Here is a 16,626-nt window from a genome sequence, read left to right on the forward strand (position 1 = left end):
CAAAGGTCTATGGCGCACAGACGAGCTGTGATGTATGTATTTACTTCAGGGTCTTATTCTCCTCTACAGGACTTACATTTAAGCCAATAAATAAGGTAATTTAGCACTCCCTATATAGAGCCATTTTGTTTCCTATGACAGTGACCTCTCTGTCATATTACAAAGGTCTTGGCTTTCACTACTTTACTGGCTCGACACCTTATCACCCTGAGATAGAAACATGTTTTCACCCCCTCAATTTGAAGGCTGGATCAAGGGAGCACTGACCTGCATCAAGCTTGAGCTTATTATATACAATGCTAAGGGCTATCTACAAACATTTTACACACTCTGGCCTCTTCTGGAGCAAATAAAACACTTTCTCCCCCCCTCTTTTTTCTGTTTCTCCTTTCTCCAGTTCTCCATTTTCGTTATTCTCTCATGTTCGAGAGGTTGGATTTGGTGGTAGATGGTGTTATCTGCATGCTTTTTGTTTTAATGTTTGTAAAAAGAAAAGCTTTTATTTTGGAGACATTTTGACAGCAGTAGCGACATGTAAAGTAAGTTTTAAAAAATGTCCCTGAGGAAGATAGGTATGCGGTCAAGATATGTCAGTCTTGTTTTTAATCATGCAGCCACAAGATTTTTAAATTCTGCATCTTGACTGTGCCTTGACTCTTTTGTGAACACTGAGTTCCTGCGCAACAAGAGCACCTGTTTTGTGTCACAATGTTGTCAGATCCAAGAAGTGTTTCCTTACTTATTTTTTTCATAAGTAAAAGAAATTAATTTGAAAGATTTCTTTAAAGTGACCACCTTCTGACATCCCCACATATTCTGTGTGGTGAGTAGGGCGCGTAAAGAGTAGGCTTGACTTACTTTTGGCCCTTCTTCCAGCAGGCGTGGTCCACGGGATGATATCCTGGCCGGGACGGATTGTAGTCTGTTTGTCCTGAAGTTGGCTCGCTGAGGAAGAACACACCGAGAAAGAGAGCAAATTAGTCTCAAACTGAACAATGGTGACAGCTGTTACACTCACTGAAGCTGACTCAGAATTCTTTGTAGACAGAAAGTCGTGCACACTATTATCATAACAATGAGATAGTCTGAAATGTAATGAGTGTTTCTGAAGATATTTTAAAAGTTGTAGTTGAACTACGGCAAAGTTCGTCTGAAAAGAGGAATACCACTTCTTATTAAGAAAAGTTCAGCATATTTAATAGAGGTGAAATTCCCACAAGACCAATGTTATAAAGTAATTTATTCTTGTAATATGTATAGTATATATGTAACATGCACAATATGTTAAGTGTTTCTTTGCCTCATGCAGGGCGCAGAAAACCAGAGTCAAACAAAATATCATTGCCTGAATTCATTACAGGGAGCTGTGAACTTTCCTTTTCATGCGATGCCTATCACTCCTACACTGTCGCACACGAGGCAGTGATAAAAAAATAAATAGTTAGGAGGATGAAAAATGCATTTCCTCTCTTCTAGAGCTAAAAATAGCTTGTGGATGGAATAGTTAACATGACCTCAAAATGACAAAGCAGTAATATACTACTGCAGCTGCTGCTGGTTTATTCACGTGTAATGAAAGCACTGTGCACACCATAAGCATTATGGTAATACTAATGATTCATACATACAAAAATTGATTGCCTTAAAGCACTTATAGAATACATACAGAGAGACTCTGCAGAGACTGCACTTTTTTAATAACAAACCTTTTGATCTACATCCACATACACACAATCATGTGATGTACTGGCACTTCTGTGTGCAGCTACTTAACAAGTGTCTACTGATGTGGACGCAATTTCGATGTGTCCTGCATATGAGGCGTTTAGGGGACACCTGCAAATTGTAACTACAGAAAATAACCTGGGTTTCACTTTCCCTCATCACTCACGACCAAAAGTATTTTTCAACCTGAAGGAATCACTGGATATACTTTATGTGGCAAAAATCAGGTGAAAATATTTAAAATGAGACAAAGGGGTTTAAAAATATCCTATTGTACAATCTGTACCAGAAAAAGATCACTTCTTCCTTGGCCCATAATCTTAACCTCTCGCAAAATTTAAGGAAATTCTATTAATGCTGAATTCAAACTAGATTTTTTTTTTCTTATTTTATGATAACTTTGATATTTACTCCAATAATGGCCCGACCCGACAGCATTGGGCACTGGAAACCAAATTGAGCATCTGGCACAACAGTTGCTCGATTTACTCCGTGTAGTGTGTCACAGGAGAAGACAACCGATGCAGCATCTGGGACACCTCACAAGGTCCTGACAAAAAAAAACTGGAATTCTTGCCTTTTGCCAAGTTTGACAATTACAACATGTTTTGTGATGTTGGCCCACAAGAGCACAGATTGGCCTTTGTGAGCAACTGTAAACATGGTGAAGTGTGGTTTATTTCATTAAGGAATCTGTATCAATACAACCATCATCCTCAGGTCAGGAGCGGTAAACTAAGTTAAAAAATCACACCTATGGTCATCGCAGAGTGAGGTTGAATGGTTCAAGGTTGACTTTTGTTCATTAAACGCTGGTTATGTCTGCAAACATACATTGTTGTTGTCAAGTAGAACAGTAAAGTCCATCCCTATCCAGTGTTTCCTCTAGGATTTTTTCAGCAGTGGGGGGCATGCTCTCCGGGGGGTGGTGGGGGGTGGGGGGCATACACAAATGACCAAATGAGCAGTTGACAGCAGATTTTACTTTCAAAACCTATTTATTGGCTGGCCAGTTGAAAATGCTTTTATCGCTACCATTGAACTTTTACAATATATATCTCAGCCATATACAATGTCAAGAAAAATAAATACCTTTGGTTTGTGAAAAATAAATGTTACTTCAACTCTAACCAGTTGAAAATGTAAAAAGTAAAAAATAAAAAAAACAATAACATTAAATAAATAAAATTAATAAATAAACATATAAAGATCAGCTAGATGGGGCTGTAGAGTCAGTGGCAAAGTTTGCACCCAGGCTCAGAGCACTTGATTTTCAGCGTTATATAGTTTACACTCACATCACATCTGATTACAAGTGTGAACATTAAAATATTATTTTTTACCTAACCATCATCATTTACGAGTCAGTAAAAGGCTTATGATAGGCTACCTGACTAGCGTCTTCTTCATCTGTTGTCTTTCTCTTCTTAGAGAAGTATCTGAACAAGCTCATCTGAAAATGCAGTCAGCAGTTAATACATAATGACGTGTAGATATTAGCTTAATGCTATCAATTAGTTTACCCAAGTTAGCGTCACTGAGTTGGCTAATAAGTCTACCTTTTCTCCGGTAGTTCGCTGCCTTATTCCTCACGACTACACTTCTCTGACTCTGACCTGGTGCCTGACGTGACGTCACTTTCAAGGCCGCGCTCTCGCGAGTAATTAACTCCAATAGGATCCCCCAGCCACCCCACTCCCTCCCTCCCCTCTCCTCCCCTCCCCCCGCTGTTGCGCTCATCATCACACAGGCTGTGCTGTGAAGGTGGAGAGATGTGGCGGTGGTGCATTTGCGACAATAAAAAAAAAAAAGAACGAAATTTGAAGGCGTGGCGGCTATAATTTAGCAGTGGCGGGCCCCCACTGCTAAATGAATGTAGAGGAAACACTGCTATCGACTTAACGATCCAGTGTGTTCATCACACAAGACATTTAAAAAAGTGCTAATTGGTCTGCATTGTCTCTTAGCCAACTCTCAACAAGAATTTGTGACTCATGTGATTCACTTGTGATCATCTCAAAAGTCTTTTGAAAAACCCTGATAACTAACAAAGAATTTGACTAAAACTATAGCTTCCTTGATGGAGGTAATTAATCAATGTGACCAAGTAAAAACATGGGAATAATGATGGATATAATCATTAGTGATAGCCCTACTTCAATATCAGTTTCAAATCCGTTTCTTCTCATGTTCCTTCCTGACAAGCAGTGCATGCACACAACATGAGGGGTCAGAGGTCAAGGTCAGCTGAACAGTGCACTATGAGGATGAGTTAAGTGTATCAGATGCTGCCACTGAGAATGAACAACATACCTGCTAAACAACCGTATGTAACCACCAGGTACATAGACGAGAAACAAAACACAAAGGCTGAATCCAAATGTCTTAGACTTTTGTCATACGTACAGTGACATGTTGACTGTGCTATGAGACAGGACTTAAAGACCTTGTGTGTTTCCATGGAGATAAATTGCCATCTCTGACCATGTAACAGATCTTATTGTATCGAACTGAAGGTATTGGTGTTGGCAACCTGTGCATGATATTTGCAAGGCTGCATTTATTACATAGTAGCAATAACAGTTACTTTCACATTGCACAGTAAACTTTTCCCTTTACATGAGCTGACAAGCACCAACTTCTATCAACGTGAAACCCTAAACTGAGGATGTGCACAGCACAGACAACAAACTTTCTCCCATCTAGTTTTGCAGATTATAACAAATCCTAATTATTATTCATATTCTGTATATGGAATATGAAACCCTACTAACCAGATCATGATTATCCAAGAAAAGCTGAATCAACGTCTCTAACAACTCTAATAACTGCAGTTACAACAACCAGGAGCACTAACCAATCAACTGACATGGCCTTGCTAACGACCCTCCATAGGCCAAGTACTGTACCTGGGTCTCCTGGCCGAGTGGTCAGAACTGAGGAAGCCTCTCAGATGAGAGGTGAAACATCTTCAAGTGTCTAAAACCAACTCCAGTTGCCCTCGATTCAACTTTTCTTGGAGATCCATATCGATATACTTCAGAGCAAAGTACTGTGAAGCCTGCAACCACAGCAGACCCTCTCCACAGAGAGTCCACTTGAGGCCCTTTGTGGATTTGGACAACCCTCAGCACTCACGGACTTTCCGAGAACACGCTGGTTAAGTCTGCCGGTCTGCGAGTGCGGTAAAGCTCGGACATTCAGATTCAGCCAGACCAGAAAACAATATCAGGAGTCTGTGACCAACCCTGACCCAGTTGTAGTTTTTCCTTACCCTTTTGTGTCTTTACTCTCCTCCGCTGAACTCTTCCTCTCCGCACTTGTCTTTTTCTCCCCTTCATTCTTCTCTGGTTTCTCCGTCTTCACTGCAGCTTTCCTGGGAGCTGTTAAAAAAATAAAAATAAAAAAAGAAAGGTGAGGGTGGAGCAGGGGTTGGGGCAGAGCAATATTTTGCCATCTTTCCTAACTGATAAAAGCATAAAACATTTACAGACATGTTTTCTTTTTTTTGTGCAAGCACAGAGCTATGCAAATTCTTCCTCACCAAAGAAACTGCTGATGGGGGATTTCTTGGCTGGCTCCTTATCTTTCTGCTCTTTTGCTTCTTTCTGTTTTTTCGCTGTTTGACTTTTTGGGCTCTCTTCTCCCTCTCGCGTGTCCTTTTCAACCACCTCCTTCTTGGCAACGGCAAGCCCTTTCTCATCATCTGTCTTCTCCTTTGCTTCATTTTTCTTTTCCGCCCCCTCAGCTTTCTTTTCTTTCTCATCAGAGCTCTTATTCTCCACCTGCTCCTCCTCCATGGCCTTCTCTCCTTCTTCTTTCTTCTTGTTCTCCACCTCCTCATCTGGGCTGTTAGCCTCGGTCACTGCCTTTTCAACTTCTTCTTCCTTTGCTCCCTCCTCCATGGGTTCACTGGTGTTCCCTACACAGGGTGAGACAGAAAGGGAGTGGAGTCATTGAAGAGATAAATGCCAGCAAGTTTCCTGAGGGCGACCCAGTTTTTTTTTTTGTGAGCCAACGTTTGAAGATGATTTTTGAACATAACAGCCTTCTTCAATAAATGCCGCAGGTTATATTTTTGAGGTTTCCCTTTCACCCAAGAGAGTCAGGTAAGAGAGAAATTACTATTGACAAACTTGTAGCACCGAGTCCCTGCAGACAGAACAGGGGTCATGATACCGACTGGGTGAGGAGCCAGACATGAAACTTTAATTTTCTCATCCATAAGTTAAAATGACAAGTGGATTGGACTGGTGAATCCAGCAGTCACTTTTGCCATTTTACCAAACAATTTTAGAAAAGAGACAGGGGCCATTTCCCTGCCTGCGGCGCTACTGTGGATACACTTGCCGCTTGACAAACACCAGGTTTAAAAAGGTGCTGACTGTGGGAAAACTCAGTAAGTTTGCTGAAAAGAAATGGTGCTGCCTGCTTTTGTACACACATTACTATAATTTCTTCACGAATAAGACATCATGTCAAAACTTGAACAAACAAATCCGACAAAGCCAAAGTAGCTTTGGATAACACACATCAACCGCAGCATTTGACGTCAGGGCTTCAACTAGAAGAGGGCTGAACGACACACAAAAAAAAGAAGAAAAAAAAAAGAAAGAAAAAAAAGAAGTCATATTGCGATTATTGTGGCAGATATTGTCATCGTCATAAGTTACGATTTCAGGTGGAATGGTAATTTTTACATTTGATTTTCACTGAAAAAAATCTAAAAATGATGATGATGCGATTTTTGTTGGAGTTTGTACCAAACAAGGATGTTCACTTACGTCTGGAGAATATGATTTGTAGGCCGGAGCATCTCTGTAGCATCACAATGTTTATTTATAATATGTTGTGACACATTTGACCTTTATCAAAAAAAATTTCAGCTCCTGCAATTTGGATATTGCACCTGGCCGTGTTATAATTTAGATGATATTTTGGAGCTGCAAAAAAAAAAAAAAGAAATCACAAGAACTGCAGATCCTTTGATAAAGGTAAAATGAAAGAAATATTTTTTGTTTGTTTTTTTCAGTGAAAATGAAATGCAAAAACAATCATTCAGATTGAAATTGTAACTCATGAAAATTGCAATATCTGCCAAAATAATTTTGGAACATGATTTTTTTGCACATCATTCAGTCCTAGAATCTACTCATTATTTTTTTCATCATCAAAACATGCCTGAGAATAAAGAAAAATACAATTTATCAGTGACGACAAATTGCTTGTTTCGTCCAACCAACACTAAAAATCAATTCGCAACTAACAGAGAGAAAAGTAGCAAATCCTCATGTATAAGAAGCTAGAACAAAAGAATATGACATTTTTACTTTAAAACTTGATTCTTGAATTCTTCTAGACTAATTTTCTCTTAATTAATCCACAAATTATTTTAGCATCATCTGATATCCATAGCACACACTGCTGCATCATATGTACAAAAGAGGTCAGGCTATAGGAGCCAGGACATGTCAATCTGTGGAGAGAGTGCATATGATGTTGGTTTTGATTATGAACAGAGCGTTATACAATCCTGTCCTATGTGAATTTAAAAGGAAACGTTATGTGTCCAACAAAATGTTAATGACTGCTTAATTTTACTGCAACTGTTCCTAGCTTTACTTTAGTGCTGCTGACAGACAGTCCAGGGATCTTTGTCCACCATACAACACTATAACCATAGAGCTTGGACATACAGCAAATATCAGTATTTAACACTTGAGAGTGTCAGTGTTACAGGACTATAAGAGGCATGTTGATGTGATATTGTAGAATGCTTTAATACTGGCAAGAATTTTACAGATATTTGACATTTTTATTGTTTTTATTTTATTTTGGAAATAATAAAATACTAGATGGTAATGTGGAGATATTTCCAATATCATAAAGACTACAATAACCAGTAATAATAAAATACTTGATAAGTTGTTTGTTTGTTTTGGGTTTTTTTTTTTTTTAACCCTTTTCACCATGTATCCAAGGTGTTAGTGAACTTCCCAACACCCTGACAGGCTCCAGGTAATTTTCCTTTCACACAAAGACTTTCCAGACCCCTGTAGGAGCTGTACTCTGTTATCTGACTCATACCAGACATGAAGGCATACCTGCACTGCTGGCACTGGTCTCCACACGGGGTCGTTTATTTTGCTGACCCTGCTCCTCTTTGGCCTCGGCCTCCTCTCTCTGACTCTCACTGCCGCTCCTGCTCTCATCAAGCTTCCTCTTGGGGAACATCTTCCTCGCTGCATACGTCAGGACAGGCATTAAATTAAAAGAAGGGAGGGAGGGTGGGAGAAAAAAAGAAAAAAAAGAAGTGAGAGGCATCCCAACTGAAATCATGCCATGATCAAACAGAAAGAATGTGGAGATGAAAACAGGACGAGTCTGCTCTCTTACTGCAGATGTAGGGCAACGAAGAAAAAAAAGAGAATCATAGATACGTACTTTGCTAATGAAAACACTAATTCCATCCTGAAACATATTATGCAGCACAGCAGCTTATGGTTCCAGTGTAATTTCCTCCGTAATTTTATGCAGCAGTTGTGCTCGAGGGTAATTTTGGTTTAGGTTCAGCATCCGCTTCTTTGCTGGTCCTTGTTAAGGTTCCAGCACAGGTAGTACTACTATTTTTCTTTTTAGATATTATAATGAAAGCATTAAACCAGGACATTAGGAATGCAATTTCTGGTCAAATTAGAGCGTTACTTTAATGTGGTGTTTTCTTCAGTGGTGATGGTGGCAGGGCTCTTATTGTGGCAACGCAACCGCTGCTGAAAGCAAACGCTGCTCTCATCAGACACAAAGAGAACGGGATGATGAAAAGAGAATGAGCTGCTTTCCTTACTGCAAAAGTAGGATGAAGGAAACAAAGTGAGAAAGGAGGTGCTTCCCAAATCAAAACAAATCTGCAATTCTAGAAAACTGTGCAGCTCCAAGTAGCTTAAATTCTCAATTCAAAATCCTACATTTGTGCTGTGACATTAAAAAAAGAAAGAAGTAGAGCCTCACTTAAATTCCCTTGGCCATTCTATTTATGTTAACTGTAGATAGTTACTCATAGATCTCATTTAGAATTTACAGATAATGAACATGTATGACAGGAAAACCGCAGCAAGCAGCAGCAGCAGCTCTCTTTCACTGGTATCCAGCATGTCTGAAATGTTCGAGCTGTCATGTACAAGCTGCAGCTATAAAATAATAATGGCTACATATGTACGAGCTTTCTTTATTTTTAGTTACCAAAGCCTGTAAACCAAAACTGAGCCAAATAAACACTGACTATCAGCCTCGATAATAAGACGACTTGCTCTGCTGGTTCCATTAACAGTCAGTGGAGTACACCTCAAGACAATGTATCAGTAATATTATTATCACAATGCAAATACACTCAGGAAAATAATGATATGGGCTCGAGAGAGAGAGAGAGAGAGGGTACTTGTGTGGTTCAGTAGATGAGATAAATGACAAAGAGTGCAGCACCATCTAGCCTAGTGGTTGTCAATCTGAAAGGTTGAGACCCCTCCAGAGAATCACAAGAAAAATCGAACAACGGGGTGGAAAGTGTACTTAGCTGTTTCTGGTGAAAAAACTTCTCGCGCATTCAGTTTGTGATAAATGTTTTGTTTTCCCTCATTGTGAAATAATGAGTATTTGGAGCCATTAGGCTCCTGCTAACAAGTAATCAAGTAAAATAGCTCCAGGCGCAAAAACTATCAATCCTCAGCTAGTGTCAAAGTTCAAAAACACTGGAACTTTGGAGGAAAAGTCAAGAACCACAAATCTGGTTTAAGTCTTTGGTTAAAAAAAAAAATTCAAGAAAGACACAGTAAATTAAATCTGATCAGATACTGACCAGTCTTGCGTTTAATGGCCCCAGTCGGGGAGATGGAGTTAGGGGTGCTGGGAGTCCCTGGTGAGGCTGAGGAGGCCGGGGTGGCTGGAGTGGCCGGTGTTACAGGGGTGGCTGGAGCTGGTGGTGGAGACATGGGGGTGGGAACTGCCTTAAACACATCATCCTTCTGAAAAAGACAAGCAGAAGTATAAGTGATCTATTTGCATGTACAACCGATATTGAAAATGCAGGAAATGACAGTAGAAGTTGTCCAGCTGTCCAGAACACTGTGATTTGGACCACTGTGGTCTGTTTGTATTTCATATCCTCAATGTGGCATCTTCTGCCAAGGCAAGTGAGAATATTCACTTTTAAATTAGTTGCAAATTATATTTAAAAAAGGAGAATTCATTCATTTATGGACAAACACTGAGCTGTCCACATGGGACAGCTGAAAGCAAATGAAAGAAAGGCAGGAACGTAAACAAAGTCTGTGAGGCAAAATATCTCAGCATTTTACACAGCGTTGGACACTGCAAACCCTGAACAACACAAACCTCCATCAGTGGGGAAACAAGTTTGTTGCTCAATGAAGCGCATCGTTTAGTGAGGCCTGCTAGAGAGAACTGTAGGCAGGCTGGCAACAATTTCTAAAAGCAAGTATTAGACCCTATACATGAAATGTCTCAATACGCCATCCTCCAATAAACCAATTAAACCATGTAGCAGAGTTGTTATTTCTCCATTATCCCTTTTATAAACTATTAATAGTAACTGTTAAAACGTTGGTCACGTAGCCTGTGCTCAAAGAGATAAAACTCCCCAGATGAAGAACACACACAGAAACACACTGGTCTTACAATAAAGCTGCTATTCATCGCACTGATTATCGAGTAGAGGAAAGACTGGGTACGTTCAAAGACTTAGTAGCTCAGATAATTTGAACAAAATAAAAATGAAGATTTGGTAAAAGTATATATCCTCACTTTTGTGTTTAGGAGGGAAATAAAGCACACATTTGATTCAAACTGTTGATTCTGTGCTGATTCTCATCTTCAGTATATTTATCGTCTCAATAACAAATAAACTACCCTCTAAAATAAAACAACTTCAACAACTTCCGTCCTATCTCCAATCTACCCTTCAACTCCAAAATCCTCGAAAAAACAGTTGCTTCCCAACTCCATTCTCACCTATCCCACAATAACCAGTATGAACAGTTCCAGTCCGGTTTCCGTCCACTCCACAGCACTGAAACAGCACTCATCAAAATCCTTCTGTCCCCTCCGCCCGTCTCACCACCATGGGGAGTAGAGCATTCAGCCGCTCTGCTCCCCATCTCTGGAACCTACTACCACCCCAACTCAGAAATATCGATTCATTCCCCCATTTCAAATCACAACTCAAAACACATCTGTTTAAAACTGCCTTTTCCATCTGATGCCAATTGCTCTGTCACTTTTGTATTGTTTTTATTTTTATATTTCATTTTTATTGTTGTTAATTAATTAATTAATTCTTAATGTGTTTTAATCTCAATTTGTGTAACTGTGTACGGTGTCCTTGAGTGCCAAGAAAGGCGCCTTTAAATAAAATGTATTATTATTATTATTAAAATAGGCGTACAGCGCCGTACATGTCTCCCACCAACCTGAGCCAGTTCTAACACCTTAACATCATGTGTTGCCACTGAGAGAAAACTACTTAGAAAGATAAACATCAAAGTCAATGGTTTTGTCATTCTTTGTATGAGGATATGATGCTTTTCTTTGCCACTTTTAGCAGTAAACTGAATATCTTTGGACTGTTGGATTAAACAAGACATTTGAAGCCCTAACCTTGGTCTGTAGGAAATTATAATTTCATGTCATTTTTCTCTATTTCCTATCATGTTGTCGACAAAATCATTTAATTGAAAAATAAGCAGCAGATTAACCAATATTAATCATTAGATACAGTCATAGATAAAACGTCCAGCTTCTGCCACTTTAGTCGCTAGTTGTATAAATGAAAAACTGAAATATACTGAAATAAAAAAATCTAAAGCTATTTATGGATCAGCATATGAAACATGACAGGTGGCATCAATGAAGGTGTATTTGAGCTTATCTGATTTTTTTTTTTTTTTTTTTTTTTAAGTGTAGTTGGGACCATTTTTGTTTTGACCACCCTCAAAGTAAGTGAACTTGCATCAGAAAAGCGTTCTCTAATGCGGCTTGTGCTGCTGTTTGTAAACTTGTGTTAAGCTCTTCCAAGTTCCCTCAGTTTGTAATAACTGTGACCAGATGTGGAAAAGTTTGAACCCATCCAGGCCTTGACTATTGGTGGGCATTTTTCACAGTTGTTTTACATTTTATGAATAATAAAAAATAAAATAACAATTAATGATGAAAATAACCATTAGTTCCTGCCCTGCACTTATCTCCAGTGGAGCTGCTCTTTGGCCGGAGTCATGAAAAAGGCTCAAATCATTGTAATCATTGTTTTGGAGGTTGGGTCATGGTGACAAACATCATGCATCTGTAACAATCTCTTCCCTCAATGAACAAATAATGAAACATGACTGACATATTACAAAACAAAATGATCAGGGCGGTAAAGAGAAGTGTTTATCAAACAACAACAGGTGGCTCAGCGACAGCCAAAGCTGATAATCAGGTCTTTTCATTATGTGGGTTATTAACGAATGCATTCAACATTGTGAGTCACCATACAATTACTGTACCTCTGTATGACCTGTATTTACCCTCCATTGAATAAACAATATGCACAGATCTGCCTACAGGAGCTCTAACAGTCTTATTATATCCTGCTTGTGCATGTTGCAGTGGTTACCTGTTGTTTGAATAACTTTGACATTGTGCAAGAAAAACGGAAGTCTACTGTTATTTCATCTTTTACAATTATAACATCAGGCATTCGTTATATTAAGAATTTCTGCTTTGTTTCTTTGACTCAAAATCCCTTCAAAATGTCAATTTGTTTTTGCACCAAGTCCAAACTGATGAACTTTTTTTTTTTTACCTTTTCTTTTTTACTGGAGGTTTCTTTGTCTCCTTGTCCTTTGGTGGCAACTTGCTCTTTAACTATTGGTGCCTCGTCGTCGTCGCTGTCCAGGATTTGACGGCTGCGCTTGGCAACCTTCTTGATGGGTGAATCAGTTTCAACGGCACCATTCTGCACCTTGAGAGGACTCTTGACAGGTCTGGGGATGAACACAGACACTCTGTTAAAACATCATGCAATTCAAATAAATAGAGCCATAAGCCTCATATACACGACCACAAGGTTCTACAATATGGAATTCAAAAAAAGGATAAAAGTCTTTAGAAAAAGCAATAAAAAAAACAACTGTGACATAAAATCAAGGGAGGAGTCATAAAAGAGAGACCAAAAAGCAATGAAGAAAAGATCATTACACAAAGACAAGTGTATTAAAGTGAGTTTTAAGACATACTTTAAAGATGATACAGAGGAGAGATAATGAGCAAGTTATCATCAAAGCAGCTTCAAGATGAGAAACTGAAGTTATCCCTTTTCATCATCACTTTTGATAATAACTACTGGACACAAAAAACTTTTATTAAGCAACAGATATCTCAGATTCAGAGTGATTCAAAGATAATTGCACACACTCAAACTGTCAGTGAGGTCTCAGTGCAAAAATGTGTTTGAAAATTAGCTCATGCATTGATGATGTTTACTGACTTCTGAGCTTACAGTCAGTATCTCCCCAGCTATATCAGCCAATCTCAAATAATATTTCTGTCTGTGGATTAAATGCAGGTATTTTTAAGTATTTGTATAGACAATGATGCATTCATTTTTAACTAATCTGACAGCTGTAATAAGTAGCAGTAATATCCTGTAATCAGTGAGTTCAGTCATCTGTGTCAGAGTTTTTCTAACTTGTGTGTGACACGAGCGACAAATTTCACTATAAATGGACCTGATTTTCTGGAGTTGATGGATTTCTGTGCATCTCTCCTTCCGACTGGTATAATAAACCCTTTCATACAGCAATAACCTCAAATTCTGAGTGATTAAAAAGTAAGATGATCTTACTTTATCACTGGTTCATCTGCAGTTTTCTTCTGAATATCCTTGTCTCTGCTCTTGGGCTGGAAGAAGGAGCTGATGGAAGAGGACAAACAGATACAGACAGCTGAGTGTTAGCAGGATTGAGAGTCAAAAAAATGAATTTCCACTTTAATAAACTGGACTCAGCTGGCAAATTACAACACAGCCGAGCTGTGTTTAACTAATTCAAAGCAGTGGTGGTAACTGAAAATGAGCAGCTAGCTTTGAATCATAGTTTGGTAACAAAACAAGCCTCATGCGCATTACAGAGGGTTATGCTAGATGATCACAGGATCACAAAGTTATTCTGAAACCTTTACATTTGTGCCAAAACAAATAGGGTTACGCCCACAGACACAGTAAACCGATACAGTAAGGTTTTCTCCGCCTGGACTTTAATTTGATAATAGTTGGGTCACTCTGCACTGTTGGATAAAAACTGAGTCCTATCACCAAAACAGATGCTGTAGACCAACGTATGCTAACGCTAACTTACAGGTAATGTAGCTAACACTAAAACTCAGCGACACTTTAGAGGCTAACACCCTCTGTAGGCGCTTTAAAGACGCCTAGCATACTGAACTTAGTCAGTTAATGCTAATGCAAGTCCAAACGTCACAAAGCTAATGCTACGTTCTCGTAAGATAAACAGAAACCGTTACCGGCTGTCGTTACTTTACTTACGCGATGCTGCGCTGCATGTTGTCTTTAAACTCTTCCTTCACCTGACAATGAATTAAGACTAATGGTTAATATATAGCACAGGTCCAACATCCACGAACGATAACTCAAAGTCCCGCGCTGCAGAATGACAAAATAGTTGGAATATTCGGCGCCAAAATTACACCTCAGCCAAAGATTGTCGAAGGACAAGAAGGTTCACTCGTGAGCTAAAATCGGGCTCCGTTTTTGGCCTGCAAATTTAGCCACTAGGATTCCCTCATATTTTTTTCTTGGACAGGTTTTGGCTATCCTAGTACAGCTGGCTTGGCACATAATAAGAAACGAATACAAAGCAATATGGTGAAAATGGCAAACATATTATCCAAATAACTGAAAAACCATAAAAACACATAAAACCCGTAGAAAAACTATCCTTACATTATGCTAGGTGATCTGATATAGGCTATTGTTATATTATACTGAAAAATAATATTGCCAAAACTATATTGTTTGTGTATTGTATCATTCTTATGGACACAGAAAATGAAAGTGAAGTGTGATAATATGGTGTATAGCTATGAAAGAAAATGCCTCAAAAGTAAATACTTGTATTAGTAAATCACATTTTTACAGCTTCCCAAGTAAGCTGAGGCTGATGGTACCCAAAAACTTGTCAGAGTGGCACCTCTTTATTTTTTTGCACATCTCAGCGCTCCTTCTCTCCCGGGAAAAGCGGTGCCGTGAAAAGTTTGTGGGATGTCAAAGGTGCTACTGCCCCCTGCCGTGTCGGAGTGCTACCCGCAGACGCCGACGGCTGGTCCTGATGCTGCAGAGAAGATTATGATGGCTCCCTTCATGAAAATTTCACAGTGTCTGCTTGAATGCATCATTTATGCAGCTCTTATTATTTTCATGAAGTCATGAAATGCAAGACAAACAGCTGAATAATGTAACTTGAGTGCACTTCTTTATTTACTCAAACACAAGTGCCATGATGTTAATTGTTTACAAGTGCAATTCCCCCACTGAGGCTTGAAGTACTGACAGAAGAAAAGCCGGGTTTCTCAACATGTCTATTAAAAAAAACACACAACATTGTCCAACTCAATAAATACAAAGTCTGTATTATAAATCACACAGCAGTGAATAATGAACTACTCTACAATGAGCTCAAAAAGACACAAAGAGAGTGTGTATTTGAGAGATTTGAGGAGGGAAAGCAGTCCATCTGTTGTAGTTTGTTCCTCTTCTTCACTCTCTTTCCCCCATGTGTGCGTCACTCCCCGTTCTCCTCGCCTCTCCTTGAATTTCAGTCTGCTTCACTCCACCGAACAGGCTTCGACTGATGTGGCTCAGATCCCACCCTGCGGGGCTCTTTTGCGGCCAGCCGTTAGCGCTGCCATGGAGGGCCGAGGTGAGAGGTGGGAGGCCCGACTCTCTCAGCTCCCTCAGGTTGGCCCCTGGACGTGCAGGGGCAGAGATGAAGGGGAAGGGGCCGTGGAGAGCCCGGGGCGTTGGGATGGGCTTAGGGAGGCAGCACGGGAGCAAGAAGGGGTGAGGCACAGGCTGGACCACTGTCAGGGAACAGAGAGAGTCGAATCAGTCACAAACTGTTCCTTCATGATGTTTCATGGTGCCCACTCAGACATGTGGAGAAGACAACAAGAGCTTCATTTATCAATATTCATTAATTAACATAACAAAACTATTTTCCATAAGGAACCTCAAGCATTGAATAAAATCAAGGTAAAGTCATTCAGAACAAAATGAAAACTGTCTTTTTGACCTTGTTATCTGGTGCAGTATAATATAACTTGTATATATTTGACATTTTAATGTAAAAAGTAATTAAATAAAAAGAAATCTCAAATTTGAAAGCACATTCTTGACCTCAGGAGTTTAAAAAATCTGCAGTATAAAGCATTTAACTGTGAGTTATGTGATGACAAACTAATTGAATGTGAGGAAGATGGAGAACTGAAAAAGTGATTGTGTTCTTCTTGGTGTTTTCCCTAAATTATAACAGCAAAATTATAGGTGAATAAATTAAAGATCAATCAATCAAGTTCCATGAAAAGACCAAACTGATCCTACTAACACAAGGACTGTCTATGTAGCCAAACCCCTGAAATAGCTTAATCCTTTGTGCCATAGAGCTTCATCATCCTGCTGCTGTAAATACTCACAAGAATACCAAATGTGTATTAATCCGCTGCTGAAAATAGTCCCCAACAATTACTAACTCATGTGATAAAAACTACAATGCCCAGCTATTTTAGGAAATTATTGAACCCTTTTTAAAACTGTGTCTGCATGTGTGTATTAAT

General features: G+C 39.2%; 1 protein-coding gene across 1 annotated transcript in view; it reads right to left on the bottom strand.

The window, feature by feature from the left end:
• The window catches only part of lig1 (DNA ligase 1), a 51,516-nt gene extending 37,088 nt beyond the window's left edge, over positions 1-14,428 (bottom strand). Inside the window, exons 1-8 of the mRNA XM_022769257.1 lie at positions 14,321-14,428; positions 13,622-13,690; positions 12,581-12,761; positions 9,578-9,743; positions 7,830-7,967; positions 5,270-5,647; positions 5,000-5,108; positions 859-945 (exon numbers count right to left, since the gene is read on the bottom strand). Of these exons, the coding sequence (XP_022624978.1) occupies positions 859-945; positions 5,000-5,108; positions 5,270-5,647; positions 7,830-7,967; positions 9,578-9,743; positions 12,581-12,761; positions 13,622-13,690; positions 14,321-14,337 (1,145 nt within the window). The 5' untranslated portion in view covers positions 14,338-14,428. The remainder of the gene's footprint in view (positions 1-858; positions 946-4,999; positions 5,109-5,269; positions 5,648-7,829; positions 7,968-9,577; positions 9,744-12,580; positions 12,762-13,621; positions 13,691-14,320) is intronic.
• Between the last annotated feature and the right edge of the window lie 2,198 nt (positions 14,429-16,626).

The sequence above is a fragment of the Seriola dumerili genome, unplaced genomic scaffold, assembly GCF_002260705.1.
Source record: "Seriola dumerili isolate Sdu_G_001 unplaced genomic scaffold, Sdu_1.0 BDQW01002429.1, whole genome shotgun sequence".
NCBI lineage: Eukaryota > Metazoa > Chordata > Actinopteri > Carangiformes > Carangidae > Seriola > Seriola dumerili.